Genomic DNA, 15,485 nt, shown 5'->3' with positions numbered 1-15,485 from the left:
TTCAAGGTAAAACTAAAAATGACAAAGTTAAAAACAGTTATCATTCAGGACTATGAAAACTCCAGCTGGATGGGGAAGGGATGAGGGAGAAAGAGAGGAGAGGGAAGGAAGATGGGAGGAAGAGAAGAGAGGGAAGGAAGATGGGAGGAAGAGAAGAGAGGGAAGGAAGATGGGAGGAAGAGAAGAGAGGGAAGGAAGAGAAGAGAGATGGAAGAGAAGAGGGAAGGAAGAGAAGAGGAAGGAAGATGGGAGGAAGAGAAGGAAGAGAAGAGGGAAGGAAGATGGGAGGAAGAGAAGAGGGAAGAAAGATGGGAGGAAGAGAAGAGGGAAGGAAGAGAAGAGGGAAGGAAGAGAAGAGGGAAGGAAGAGAGGAGGGAAGGAAGATGGGAGGAAGAGAAGAGGGAAGGAAGATGGGAGGAAGAGAAGAGGGAAGAAAGATGGGAGGAAGAGAAGAGGGAAGGAAGATGGGAGGAAGAGAAGAGGGAAGGAAGATGGGAGGAAGAGAAGAGGAAGGAAGATGGGAGGAAGAGAAGAGGGAAGGAAGAGAAGAGGGAAGGAAGATGGGAGGAAGCGAAGAGAAGGAAGAGAAGAGGGAAGGAAGATGGGAGGAAGAGAAGAGGGAAGGAAGATGGAAGGAAGAGAAGAGAGGGAAGGAAGATGGGAGAAAGAGAGAAGAGGGAAGGAAGATGGGAGGAAGAGAAGAGGGAAGGAAGATGGGAGGAAGAGAAGGGGGAAGGAAGATGGGAGGAAGAGAAGGGGGAAGGAAGATGGGAGGAAGAGAAGGGGGAAGGAAGATGGGAGGAAGAGAAGGAAGATGGGAGAAAGAAAAGGGAGGGAAGGAAGATGGGAGAAAGAAAAGAGAAGGAAGGAAGATGGGAGGAAGAGAAGAGAAGGAAGGAAGATGGGAGAAAGAAAAGAGAGGGGAGGAAGATGGGAGAAAGAGAGGAGAGGGAAGGAAGATGGGAGAAAGAAAAGAGAGGGGAGGAAGATGGGAGAAAGAAAAGAGAGGGGAGGAAGATGGGAGAAAGAAGAGGGAAGGAAGATGGGAGAAAGAAAAGAGAGGGAAGGAAGATGGGAGGAAGAGAATGAAGAGAAGAGATAATCAAATGGATGCACCATTTATTTAAAAACAGTAAGTATCAGCTAAGATAGTTTTTTTAATTTTACCTTTATTTAACTAGGCAAGTCATTTAAGAACAAATTCTTATTTTCAATGACGGCCTAGGAACAGTGGGTTAACTGCCTGTTCAGGAGCAAAACAACAGATTCGTACCTTGTCAGCTCAGGGGTTTGAACTTGCAACCTTCCGGTTACTAGTCCAACGCTCTAACCACTAGGCTACCCTGCCGCCCCACTAGGCTACCCTGCCGCACAGTAGAAAACAGCTCATTGTAAATAGCTAGACAAAATAAAACAGGACTTAAAAATAATAAATCAATGATAAGTTTGAAAGCATACAAAAAAAAAAAAATAATTATAATAAAAATTCTGCAAAAGTATGAGCCTTAAATAACATTCTCTAGCGAACCACTCAGCAGAACCACACAAAAAGAGAACCAGACAATCTCGCACCATTTCAACATGGTTTAAGACGCTGACGTACAACCTTGACCTCTAATAGGCAAAGCAGCTCTTCACTTCAGACACTGTACTGGAAAATATCCCCCAACCCTATAAACCTAAAAAAAAAGTACACTAATTTTGACCGGACCACTATGGGCCCTTGTTAAAAGTAGTGCACTGCATAGGGAATATGCCATTTGGTACAAACAGGTATTCATTATGTGTGATTAATTTCACATCAAATCAGACCAATAAAAAAATTAAAAATATTTACTTTGTTTAAGTCTGTGTTGTTGGTCAATTTAGCAACGTGACTTTGGCACAAAAATAAAATAAACACTTCAACGCTAACATAAAATATCCGGCTGATTTAAAATCCTGTCCACCACATAAAGTGCATAGAAGTCACAGGGTTAAGTATATCAGTTACACACTGGATGTATACCAAATAGCACCCTAATCCCTAGGGCCCTGGTAAAACGTAATGCAGTAGATAGCGAATAGAGTGCTATAAGGGATACAGACAACGGACTCCGTAATGACAGAAGGCCGCGGTTGGTCATTCTGTCTTGAGTTCTAAATAGGAAGCGTTCAGCCATTGGAGGAGACCATCTCACCAGCCAAACATGTACTCCATCGCTTTGGAAACCAAACTGTCATCTTTCCTTGGAGTCTGTCTGTCAGCTACCACCTGAAATCAAAACACGGAACATGGTCGGTGAATTACAAAAACAGTCCCTATCCCTAGAAACACAAAGCGTCAATTCATATCAAATTTTTAAGACCGAAATGTATTGTTAAAAAAAATAATAATAATAATAAAAAAAAAAAAAATCGATCCATGCAGTCACATACTTCCTTCACCACGTTACATACTACACGATTGAAAACAATGTATGACTATTATACTGATTGAGGTTTCTATACATTTGTATCCTGAGCTGTCCTTTCGCTGCACTCTAGTGGACATAGTGCTGGCTGTAGTCCTCTACGGTCTATACTACATGACCATAGTATGTGGACACCTGCTCGAGGAACATCACATTCCCAAAGCATGGGCATTAATATGGAGTTGCTGCTATAACAGCCTCCACTCTTCTGGGAAGGCTTTCCACTATGCTGCTATAACAGCCTCCACTCTTCTGGGAAGGCTTTCCACTAGATGTTGGAACATTGCTGCTATAACAGCCTCTGCGAGTGACCAATTGAAGCTCACCATAGCTCAACATTAACACGTGCCCTCTTTCTCCGGGGGCAAGTAAAAATAAGTCGGACAAGAACAGATTTAAGTTGTCAGAATGGAGAAGTAAAAACCAAAAACAAATTTGGCAATCAAACAATTGGCTCCGATCAAAGCCTCTGGATACCATGTGTTGTCCTCTCTGTTGTAGACCTGCGATGACAGGCACGAGCCGTCTTTCAATCACGCAGTCATGATTGAAAGACTAAACTGCTAGAAGTAAAGATTGTAAACTGTCATGGGCAAAACATATTGACGCAGTAGTTACTAAGATGGGGAGAAGTCTGTCAACAGTAAAGTGCTGCTCTGCCTTCTTAACACTATCAACAAGGCCATGGTCCTACAGGCCCTAGTTTCTACCTTCTGAACAGCACTATCAACAAGGCAGGTCCTCCACAGCCCAGTAGTTTCTACCTTCTTAACAACACTATCAACAAGGCAGGACAGCTAGTTTCTACCTTCTTAAACCCCAGCACTATCAACAAGGCAGGTCCTACAGGCCCTAGTTTCTACCTTCTTAACAACACTATCAACAAGGCAGGTCCTAAATGACAAATGGCCCTAAGTTTCTACCTTCTTAACAACACTATCAACAAGGCAGGTCCTAGTTTCTACCTTCTTAACAGCACTATCAACAAGGCAGGTCCTACAGGCCCTAGTTTCTACCTTCTTAACAACACTATCAACAAGGCAGGTCCTACAGTCCCTAGTTTCTACCTTCTTAACAACACTATCAACAAGGCAGGTCCTAGTTTCTACCTTCTTAACAGCACTATCAACAAGGCAGGTCCTACAGGCCCTAGTTTCTACCTTCTTAACAGCACTATCAACAAGGCAGGTCCAACAGGCCCTAGTTTTTTTAACACCTGGACTACTGTTCAGTCGTGTGGTCAGGTGACACAAAGAGGGACTTGGGAAAATTGCAATTGTCTCAGAACAGAGCAGCACGACTGGCCCTTGGATGTACAGAGAGAGCTAACAATAATATGCATGTCAATCTCTCCTGGCTCCAAGTGGAGGTGAGATTGACTTCATCACTACTTGTATTTATGAGAGATGTTGAATGCACAGAGCTGTCTGTCTAAACTACTGGCACACAGCTCGTACACCCATGCATACCCCATAAGACATGCCACCAGAGGTCTCTTCACAGCCCCCAAGTCCAGAACAGACTATTGGGAGGCACACAGTACTACATAGAGCCATGACTACATGGAACTCTATTCCACATCAGGTAACTGATGCAGCAGTAAAATTAGATTTAAAATACAGATAACAATACAGTCCCCGCTGTTCCATAAGGTGTAACAATCGCACACTTGGATTTTGTGTTATAGATGTGTGGTAGTAGAGGCCCGAGGGCACACAGTGTGTTGTGAAATCTGTTATGAATGTATTATAAATGTTTTTGACAGACACCAGGAAGAGTCTGCTGCTACCAGGGATCCATAACAAACACAAAATGTGCACATTTGTTGACATTCATTGCTAGTTAGTGAGTTATTTGCCCAGTTATAGCTCACTTTTGGACAGCAATGAAAATCCTGGAACAGTAATGGTGTGCGTCACCCGTGTGTGTGTGTCAGTGGGCCGACAGACATTACGCAACAGGTAAAATAATGAGCTACAGGGGAAACAGAACCAATTCAAAACGGTGTAGTTTGGCTGGTTATCACACTAGTTAACTATCAGCATGTATTAAATGGCACTCATGTCTAATATACTTTATTTATTTAACAAGGCAAGTCAGTTAAGGGGAACAGTGGGTTAACTGCCTTGTTCGGTGGCAAAACAACATTTAGTTTTTTACCTTGTCAGCTCGGGGATTCGACCCAGCAACATTTTGGTGACTGGCCCCACGCTCTAACCACTAGACAAGGCTACCCCCCCGCCTCCCCCGACGCTCTAACCACAAGACTAGGCTACCCGCCCCCCCGACGCTCTAACCACTAGACTAGGCTACCCGCCCAATTGAAGCTCACCATAGCTCAACATTAACACGTGCCCTCTTTCTCCGGGGGCAAGTAAAAATAAGTCGACAAGAACAGATTTAAGTTGTCAGAATGGAGAAGTAAAAAACAAATTTGGCAACAAACAATTGGCTCCGAGCCTCTGGATACTGTGTTGTCCTCTCTGTTGTAGACCTGCTGACCCGCCTCCCCGCAGTCATGATTGAAAGACTAAACTGCTAGCTCATGGGCAAAACATATTGACCACTAGTTGCTAAGAGTAGTTGCTAACCACTAGACTAGGCTACCCGCCTCCCCCTACGCTCTAGGCTACCCGCCTCCCCCGACGCTCTAACCACTCCCCCGAGGCTAGGCTACCCGCCTCCCCCGACGCTCTAACCACTCCCCCCCGAGCTCTAGCCACTAGGCTACCCGCCTCCCCCGACGCTCTAGCCACTAGCTACTAACCACTAGGCTACCCGCCTCCCCTACGCTCTAGCCCCTACCCGCGCTCTAACCACCCGCCTCCCCCTACGCTCTAGCCACTAGGCTACCCGCCTCCCCCACTAGGCTACCCGCTCTAACCACTAGGCTAGGCTCTACCACTAGGCTACCCGCCCCCCTACGCTCTGGCCACTGGGCTCTCCCCCCTAACCACTAGGCTACCCTAGCCACTAGCCTCCCCCTACGCTCTAGCCACTCTAACCACTAGGCTAGGCTCTACCACTAGGCTACCCGCCTCCCCCGTACGCTCTAGCCACTAGGCTACCCGCCTCCCCCCTACGCTCTAGCCACTAGGCTACCCGCCTCCCCCCTACGCTCTAGCCACTAGGCTACCCGCCTCCCCCGCTCTAGCCACCAGGCTCTAACCACTAGGCTAGGCTACCCGCCTCCCCTACGCTCTAACCACTAGGCTACCCGGCTCTAACCACCAGGCTACCCGCCTCCCCCCTACGCTCTAACCACTAGGCTACTAAACCACTAGGCTACCCCGCCTCCCCGGCACTTGTGTATAACCGCAAATGGCTAACCACTAGGCTACTCCGGTTGTAAAATAGTCTGAAGAACCAAATCTGCTAGGATTCTTCTCCCCAATGTAATTCTGACAGTTCAAATAATTCTTAGAATAGCAATTGACAAGCAACTCCTATGCTGTCAAGAACTCCCGAAAACGGAATATTTTAACCTTACAAATAGATCAACATCTTAGGTCGCCCTCCCCAATTGACGGGAATTATTTTATAAAAATGACAAAGCATCTAACCACTAGGCTAGGCTACCCGCCATCCTCCCTGGCTCTAACCATCCTCCGGAGAGGCTACCATCCTCCGGCCTCCCCAACCATCCTCCGGGAGAGATACGCCCAACCCACTGAGTGAGCCCAACCATCCTCCGGGAGCCCAACATTCCTCCGGGAGAGATACTACCTCCGGTAGAGCCCCAACCATCCTCCGGGGAGATAGGGCTGAGCCCAACCATCCTCCGGGAGAGATACTGGGTGAGCCCAGCCATCCTCCAGGAGAGATACCCCAACCATCCTCCAGGAGAGACACTAGCCCACCATCTCCAGGAGAGATACTGGGTGAGCCCAACCATCCTCCAGGAGAGATACTGGGTGAGCAGGCGCCAGCCCTGCTCTCACACCCAGTAAAAAAAAAAAAAAAAAGTAACTGCTCAACACTTGATAAGCGGAGGGTTTTAAGGGGTTGGACCAAAAGCACCCCAGTAACTCTCCAGGTGGAGGGTTGGCCTCACCCAGTAACACTCCCGGTGGAGGGTTGGCGTAACACTCCCGGCCTCACCCAGTAACACTCCCGGTGGAGTAACACTCCAGGTGGAGGGTTGGCCACACCCAGTAACACTCCCGGTGGAGGGTTGGCCTCACCCAGTAACACTCCAGGTGGAGGGTTGGCCACACCCAGTATCACTCCAGGTGGAGGGTTGGCCACACCCAGTAACACTCCAGGTGGAGGGTTGGCCACACCCAGGGTGGAGGGTTGGCCACACCCAGTAACTCTCCAGGTGGAGGGTTGGCTCCTCCAGGTGGAGGGTTGGCCACACCCAGGGCCACACCCAGTAACACTCCAGGTGGAGGGTTGGCCACACCCAGTAACTCTCCAGGTGGAGGGTTGGCCACACCCAGGGTGGAGGGTTGGCCACACCCAGTAACTCTCCAGGTGGAGGGTTGGCCACACCAGTAACTCTCCAGGTGGAGGGTTGGCCACCCAGTAACTCTCCAGGTGGAGGGTTGGCCACACCCAGTAACTCTCCAGGTGGAGGGTTGGCCACACCCAGTCTCTCCAGGTGGAGGGTTGGCCACACCCAGGGTGGAGGGTTGGCCACACCCAGTAACAGGTGGAGGGTTGGCTCCAGGTGGAGGGTTGGCCACACCCAGTAACTCTCCAGGTGGAGGGTTGGCCACACCCAGTAACACTCCAGGTGGAGGGTTGGCGGGCCACAACTCTCCAGGTAACACTCCAGGTGGAGGGTTGGCGGGTAACCTCCAGGTGGAGGGTTGGCCACACCCAGTAACTCTCCAGGTGGAGGGTTGGCCAGTAACTCTCCAGGTGGAGGGGCCACACCCAGTAACTCTCCAGGTGGAGGGTTGGCCACACCCAGTAACTCTCCAGGTGGAGGGTTCGGCCACACCCAGTAACTCTCCAGGTGGAGGGTTGGCCACACCCAGTAACTCTCCAGGTGGAGGGTTGGCCACACCCAGTAACTCTCCAGGTGGAGGGTTGGCCACACCCAGTAACTCTCCAGGTGGAGGGTTGGCCACACCCAGTAACTCTCCAGGTGGAGGGTTGGCCACACCCAGTAACTCTCCAGGTGGAGGGTTGGCCACACCCAGTAACTCTCCAGGTGGAGGGTTGGCGGGCCACATGTGTTTTGCACAGCAGCCTATCAGTGCAGTGTTTTACTTGGTGGGGTGTTAAGTGCCTTGCTCAAGGCTACAACGACAGGAGATGGTGTCTTATATATGGGATCAGAGACCAGCAGCCTTCCAGTGTCAATACCAGTGATGTATAAAAAATTAAATTGAACCTTTATTTAACTAGGCAAGTCAGTTAAGAATGTGTTCTTATTTACAATGACGGCCTACCCCGGCCAAACCCGGACGACGCTGGCCCAATTGTGAGCCGCCCTACAGGACTCTCAATCACGGCCAGATGTGATACAGCCTGGATTAATTAAGGTTATTTTGGTTAAATTGTTCCTTGCAACATGGAAAAAAAGCGAGTCGATTGTTGTTCTGACAAGTAAGAAATAAGGTATAGCGCTGGCTTCCAACCCCTACTGGATTGGGTGACAATAGCTGCTGATATGTCGAACTACCTAGCTTGCGAGGCTTGCACCACATGAGGGCAAGGCTAGCACTACCTAGCTTGCGAGGCTAGCACCACATGAGGGCAAGGCTAGCACTACCTAGCTTGCGAGGCTCGCACCACATTAGGGCAAGGCTAGCACTACCTAGCTTGCGAGGCTCGCACCACATTAGGGCAAGGCTAGCACTACCTAGCTTGCGAGGCTAGAACCACATTAGGGCAAGGCTAGCACTACTTAGCATTCCAGTGTTTAATTGCTATATTGTAATTGCTTTGCCACCATGGCCTATTTATTGCCTTACCGCTCTGATCCTACCTCATTTGCACATGCTGTATATAGATTTTTCTACTGTATTATTGACTGTATGATTGCTTATTCCATGTGTAACTCTGTTGTTGTTGTCGAATTGTTTGCTTTCTTGGCCAGGTCGCAGTTGCAAATGAGAACTTGTTCTCAACTGGCCTACCTGGTTAAATAAAGGTGATATGAATATAAATAAAAATACATGCGCCACACGAGGGTGAGGCTGCCACACGAGGGTGAGGCTGGCGCCACACGAGGCGCCACACGAGGGTGAGGCTGGCAGGCGCCACACGAGGGTGAGGCTGGCGCCAGGCTGGCGCCACACGAGGGTGAGGGTGAGGCTGAGGCTGCCACATGAGGGTGAGGCTGGCGTGGTTAGGTCAGTGACGCTTGTATAGTGTATATTACCAGTAAAGCAATGCTGCCAAAATGGTTCCTTTGAACACACCTTGACAATAAAAAAAAAAAAATCATGAATTATATGAAGATGGTCCTCGTCTTTTTTCATGTGCCAAACAAACTTCTATTGGTTTGGCAATTAAAGTATTGAATGGTTAAACTCCCTTATCCTACCTGGTAGTCACTGCTGCAGGCCTTGTAGGCTGCACTGAGGGGCCTCATAGAGGAGTGAGGTGTAGTGACATGGTGGCTGGGGGTTCCATTTCTGACTGGAGGAGTAAACACTGAGCCAGAGGAGGTCGAGCCTCGGTCTGAGCTCTCCATCACATTCTGAGAGAGAGACACCCGAGACAAAAAAAAAAAAAAAAAAAAAGTTTTTATTTATTTAAAATGTTGACTTTTCAGTTTAATTATTCTTACAGGGTAAATTCCAATTATCAGAAAATAAAAGTTTTCCTAATTTAAAATTTACCCAGAGTGATTTACCTTATCGATGCATGGTTTAACACCAATCATTATAGCCTCGCCAAAAATCTTCCCGTCTTTACTAAGAGCTTTTCTTGCTTGTAGTTTTGACTGATATTGAAAGTGCATCCAGTTACCAGTGTTGGACATCTAGAACAAGAACAGAACGGTGTGACAGGACAGAACACATGCGCGCACAAACACAAGCACACACACAAATATAAGCACACACACAAAAAAAACAAAATACACACGCACACTCACTTGAACATTATTTTCAAAAGGATGTATATTGTTACCACATGTTTCGTTATGTTTCCATACTGGGCGAACTGCAACAGAATATAAGACGCGGAGGCCGGAGGGAACCTGTTTTAACAACAAAACAAAGCATTAGTCATTCAGGAAGCTGTTTATTTTTCACCTCGATAATCCCATTGCATTGTGGGCCACAGATCAAAACACATTCAGTCTTCCTCCATAAGGTCTTCCTTAAAAGTGAACAGAGATGATTTGATTGGTCCTACAGTGAAAAAAAACTCTGTCCACCTGGTAAACCAGGTGATCTATAAAAGAATGTATCCAATTATTTCAACAGTTAAAAGTTAGATATTAGGGGGGGGGGGGGTGCAATACCAGGAACATACCCAAATACGGTGATCCATGTATCATCTAGATGGTCTTCAGAAGACAGTGCATCTCCCTGAGTGAAGAAAGGGTCGACTTGGGCTGGAGACATTGTTGACTTGGCCTGCTGACTGGTACTAGCAGGACTAAATAGACTGGACGCTGTCAGAGAAAATTAGGACATACCTGAGAAATCACTCTCCTAGTAAAAAAAATAAAAATAAATTGGAACAAATAAGTTAATGTTTTTGATTCATTCTCGCTCACCTGTTCCTGGTGTGACAGCCATATAACCAGACAGTGGGGTTTGCATCATTGAGAAGGGCTAAGAGAAGATAATTTTAGACGTTATTACATGTCGTCTTAACGTAGATACACAACTCAAAATAAAAAGCTTCTGGTGAGATGCTAATATAGCAGGTGTAGAATCACTAGCGTTTGGTTAGAACACTTGCCTGGCTAACGCAACAGACCTCAGTGTGACTAAAGAGTCTGGGGGCACTGATGTGATCGGCATGATGCATCCATAACGAAAGGAGCTGTGCTTTTACATTGTTGTTTGTGCTGTCGCTCAAAACACCAACACACACACACAACACCTGCGCACCAAACTCTTGCTTTTCAAATCCAAACAGCGAGAGATCTCAATCGCTTCAAAGCCAAAAGCAGCGTTAACCCGGCCAGTGGGCCCACAGCATTCCTGGTCACTGGCTAAACCAGTGGTCAGCCAGGCTATTAGAACACTGTCTGAGTGTAACGTGTCCAGACCAGTGACCAGGCGATTAGAACACTGCTCTGTGAATGTAAAGTGTCCAGACCAGTGACCAGGCTATTAGTGTCCAGACTAGTGACCAGGCTATTAGAACACTGCTCTGTGAATGTAAAGTGTCCAGGCTATTAGAACACTGCTCTGTGAATGTAAAGTGTCCAGACCAGTGACCAGGCTATTAGAACACTGCTCTGTGAATGTAAAGTGTCCAGGCCAGTGACCATGCTATTAGAACACTGCTCTGTGAGTGTAACGTGTCCAGACCAGTGACCAGGCTATTAGAACACTGCTCTGTGAATGTAAAGTGTCCAGGCCAGTGACCAGGCTATTAGAACACTGCTCTGTGAATGTAAAGTGTCCAGGCCAGTGACCAGGCTATTAGAACACTGCTCTGTGAATCTAAAGTGTCCAGGCTATTAGAACACTGCTCTGTGAATGTAAAGTGTTGTTACACATAAGGAGAGGGATGGAACCTACTCTGTTAAAAAGTACCTGTTTATGTGCACACATAGGGGACATCCCGATGGCAGGACTGGAGAGATCATCATAGATACTCCTAACTGGAGGGGCCCCACTCTTGTCTTTAGGTGTAGGAACTACAGGTTGGGGGGGAGAGCCACCTAACAGAGTGAGGGTTAGAGAAAGTCAGGGACCAATCGGAAATAGAGCAGAGAGGACCGACTGCCTTTGTCAGAACACGACACAAAGTGAAAGTAACATCTGACAGTAACAAATGAGGTGTTTTAAAGCAAGTTAGGCCGATCAAGCTGGAGGAGTTAGCTAGCCTAATTTGTCTATGAATGGGATGTTAGATAATGATGTATGACAGATTGAAAAGTCAGCTAGCTAGCTATTTGTTTTAACTAGTAAATGACAAAATGACCCCCAAAAGCAAACTCCCCCTCACCTGCTTGAAATGGTGACCTCATTTCCATGACCCCAAATGACCGAGGCAGGGGTGTGACAGGTGCTGGCAGATCCCCTATCAAAAACCCGGGAAGGAACTGGGCACCCAGGCCGGGTTTAGGCGATGTTGGGGAACCCAGAGTCATTGGTTCTGTGCCTAGTGGGACACATGGCAGGTAACATTAGTTAGCAAAGCTATTACGTTAACTACACTAAATTAAAATATAAACGCAAAAATTGAGGTAAAGTTCATATAAGGAAATCAGTCCATTTTAAATTCATTTCCATATGACTGGGAACACAGATATGCATCTGTTGGTCAGATACCTTAAAAAAAGAAAGAAGTAGGGGCATGGATCAGAAAACCAGTCAGTATCTGGTGAGACCATTTTTCTCATGCAGCGTAATATCTTTGTATGGCCGATGTGAAATGGCTAGCTAGTTAGCGGTGGTGCGCGCTGATAGTGTGTCAGTCGGTGACGTCACTCGCTCCGAGACCTAAAAGTAGTTGTTCCCCCTTGCTCTGCAAGGGCCGTGGCTTCTGTGGAGCGATGGGTAACGATGCTTCGTGAGTGACTGGTTGATGTGTGCAGAGGGTCCCTGGTTCGGGGCGAGGACAGGGACGGAGTTGATCAGGCTGTGGATGGCTGGCACTGTGGGCACAGTGTGGATGGCTAACAGTATGGACACATTGTAGATATCTGCATTGTGTCTATGGTGTTAGTTATCTATATTGTGTCTATAGTGTTAGTTATCTACAATGGATGTCATAAGGTGAATTCACCAATTTGTAAGTCGCTCTGGATAAGAGCGTCTGCCAAATGACTTAAATGTAATGTAAAATGTAATCAGGCTGTTGATTGTGGCCTGTGGAATGTTGTCCCGCTCCTCTTCAATGGCTGTGCGAAGTTATCAGTGGGAACTGGAACATGCGGTCATACACGTCTATCCAGAGCAGACCAAATGTGGACAATGGGTGAAATGTCTGGCACATTATGGTGCCCCCCCCAAAAAACAATGCAACAAAGTGCATAAATTAAAGGTGAAACTGTGTTTTTCCATTCATGCACTGATTTTCAAGCCTTTGTTTTGGATTAATGACAGTGTGCGGGTCTCCATCTGTCAGTATTCTGATTTTGACTCCTACGCATCTGGAACAGGTGCAGCAATTCTTCAGTTGTGCAAACCCAGTTCCATCAGTTGTCTGGTCTCAGACGATACCCGCAGGTGAAAGGTGAAGAATCCCGCAGGTGAAGAGGTAGCTTATGGTAGAAAAATTCATATTAAATTATCTGGCAACAGCTCTGGTGGACATTCCTGCATTAATTATGCCAATTGCACACTCCCTCAACTTGAGACATCTGTGGCATTGTGTTGTAAAAAATAATAATCACATTTTCGAGTGGTTTTATTGTCCCCAGCACAAGATGCACGTGTGTAATACACGTGCTGTTTAATGAGCTTCTTGATATGACACAATTTTTGGGATCTATTATTTCAGCTCATGAAACATGTTGCATTTAGATTTTTGTTCAGTATAGGTGTTAGCATAATGGTACCTAGCTTTGGAGCTTTGTTATTAGCTAACTAAAGTTAGTCTATTGCCTCTTCCACATTGTTAGCCAATTACCTTACCTAAGTTAGTTGGCTAGTAACTAGGTAACTAACATTAGCTATAATATTTATTTAATCAGGCAAGTTGTTTAAGAACAAATTATTATTTACAATAACGGCCTACGCGGGCCAAACTCAGACGACGGGTTAATTTAGTTTTATAGTCTAGTTTCCTAGCAAGCCACTAACATTACATAAAACTGTCTAAAGAAGCCAACTCATGTGACAATGTCTTGGCTTAGCTAGCTAACGTTAGCACGTAGCACTAGCAGTATTGTCTCTTGTTTAGTTACCTAGCTAGACAAGAGGGAAAAAGGGTTAAGCTACCCACCTTGGAAATCCATCCTAAGGGACCACCGATTGTACCAAACCTTGGAAACAAATGATATAATAACAATAATATATATTTAAAATATAGATTATATAGAATAACAAATTCACGCGAATGAAGCAACAGAACAGATATGTATGTTTAAACACACCACCGGACACGCACCTTAAATTTTCAAATTCTGTCGGAAATCTCGCGTTATTTCGGCACCGGTATTCACGCAGCTAGCACGCTGGCCTGCGTAATGGTTCTGTGTTCAGGCAAATGTGATGACGGAATGTTTCATTGAAGCCAGTGAAAACAACATTTATGTATTAGCTAGAAGCTAGACATTATTGGGAAAAAAACTGTAAAGTTATATCTTACTGCAAAGAGGAAAAACGTAGCGCGCATCTAAATCAACACGGAGAAGAAAAGAAAAAAATAATGGCGAGGCTGTCGGAAGTTGCAAAATTTTTGCGGAAGTTATCATAAATAAGCAAGTTTGTTGTGATTTACCACACACGTTCACGATATTGAATGATAGATACTGTAAATGCAAAATGTATAGAAATGAGAACACACTGAGGAAATTACCAGTTATGTGATATTCAGCATTCTTACGTATGTACAAGCAGTTCTGCAGAACATGCTGAATTTATTGGCTTGAATACAACATTTCTGCATCAATTAGGTTACATCCGCTGCAGTTCATTGCATAACACCCAACACACAATACAGCGTTAGCAAATTATGATACTCAAACACATGTATACCTTTATGTGAAGGAGGGGATCACCTATACTGTGGGACTATACAGTTTACATCGAACGCTGGCTTTTGTCTCTCTGTTACGCTATTGAGCATTGCCATAGTATGGTTTGGCATGTAAATGATTACAGGAAGTTTGATAGTAACTCCATACAGTTTAAATAGGCCAGTCTTCTCTGGCTCTCTCCCCTGACTCTAGTGACTGGCGTCAGCTGACTACTTGACTGGCATGCCGGTATACTCTTAACCCAAGTTGGGACATCTTTAAAAGGAGTCTGATACTGTAATATTTATAGGCAGGTCTACATGAATAGCAGTACATATGCCATAAACAGCATAAATGCGCACTGTGCTGTGCCTTGGATCCATCAGTCCCTCTGGCAAAAAAAATATTATCTTTGGTCTGCTTTGAATGTTGAAGGACATTCATAATTCTGACAATTACAAATAAGGTAAATCATGTGATTCATGTCTAGTGAACGAGAATAACTGCAGGCCTTATTGTGACTCAAGCAAACCATAAAGTAGGGCTACGGCTTTAATCGAGGAATTCGTTGCTTGATGCGCTTCAGGCCTACTTTATAAGCGTATATTTGTTTATATCTGTGTTGTCGGTTGCTGTGTAGCCTTCCTTATAATCGGGAGAGAATAACCGTGACTATAGCTAATACTATTGAGAACAACACGCAGATTACTTGTATTGATTAGTTCTGAATCAGACAGTTATCAATGCTGCCAGATGCCATCATCAACATGCCTTTTCTTTTGTGTGTACTGTAGGCCTAGTGTAGTGTGGGCCTATACACTGCAGTGCATAATACTCTAAATAAAGCCTATGTTCAGTGTTCTCTAGTCTAAATGTTTTTTGAAAAGTATACAAATTGAGAACTAACGCAAATGCACATGGTAGAAATAAAATTATTCGATAATGCGAGGATATTTTTCTTCGTCTCTCGGCCGTCGGGCGTAGAACTCGACATTGTGCTCCTTGAATAAATACCTCCTCCACCCCCTTTTGCTTCAAAAAACCAACGCTACAACCAATGTTAAAATCTTAGAATAAAAAAGACGGTGCCAAACCTCAATTACATTTATTTTGAGTACCGTAATATATATATGTTGTAATATGCTTCTCAGTGAGATCCGCATGCGCTTCCCGACCCGCTTTTTCTTTACATTCCTTTCGTGTCACGCATGCGCAGACGGCTCTTATTGCCATTACCTTATTTGGATATGGTAATT

General features: G+C 45.7%; 1 protein-coding gene across 4 annotated transcripts; it reads right to left on the bottom strand.

The window, feature by feature from the left end:
* Positions 1-1,104: 1,104 nt before the first annotated feature.
* Positions 1,105-15,408, bottom strand: LOC135547715 (nucleoporin NUP35-like). 4 transcript variants are annotated; one of them, XM_064976956.1, is made up of 11 exons: positions 13,860-13,878; positions 13,659-13,743; positions 13,494-13,533; positions 11,550-11,705; positions 11,135-11,262; positions 10,141-10,198; positions 9,894-10,035; positions 9,546-9,615; positions 9,268-9,396; positions 8,956-9,111; positions 1,105-2,254 (listed from the first exon to the last, which is right to left on the bottom strand). In XM_064976956.1, exons 3-11 carry the CDS (start codon positions 13,504-13,506, stop codon positions 2,177-2,179), a joined length of 930 nt encoding a protein of 309 aa, XP_064833028.1. In that variant the 5' UTR covers positions 13,507-13,533; positions 13,659-13,743; positions 13,860-13,878; the 3' UTR covers positions 1,105-2,176. The 4 variants fall into 4 exon arrangements, with proteins under 4 accessions (XP_064833028.1, XP_064833030.1, XP_064833031.1 ...); XM_064976958.1 differs by lacking the exons at positions 13,494-13,533; positions 13,659-13,743; positions 13,860-13,878 and adding an exon at positions 15,333-15,408; XM_064976959.1 differs by lacking the exons at positions 13,494-13,533; positions 13,659-13,743; positions 13,860-13,878 and adding an exon at positions 15,348-15,368.
* Between the last annotated feature and the right edge of the window lie 77 nt (positions 15,409-15,485).

Source organism: Oncorhynchus masou, chromosome 10 (genome assembly GCF_036934945.1).
Source record: "Oncorhynchus masou masou isolate Uvic2021 chromosome 10, UVic_Omas_1.1, whole genome shotgun sequence".
NCBI lineage: Eukaryota > Metazoa > Chordata > Actinopteri > Salmoniformes > Salmonidae > Oncorhynchus > Oncorhynchus masou.
The sequence above is the reverse complement of the archived record's forward strand: the minus strand, read 5'-3'. Positions and strand labels throughout refer to the sequence as shown.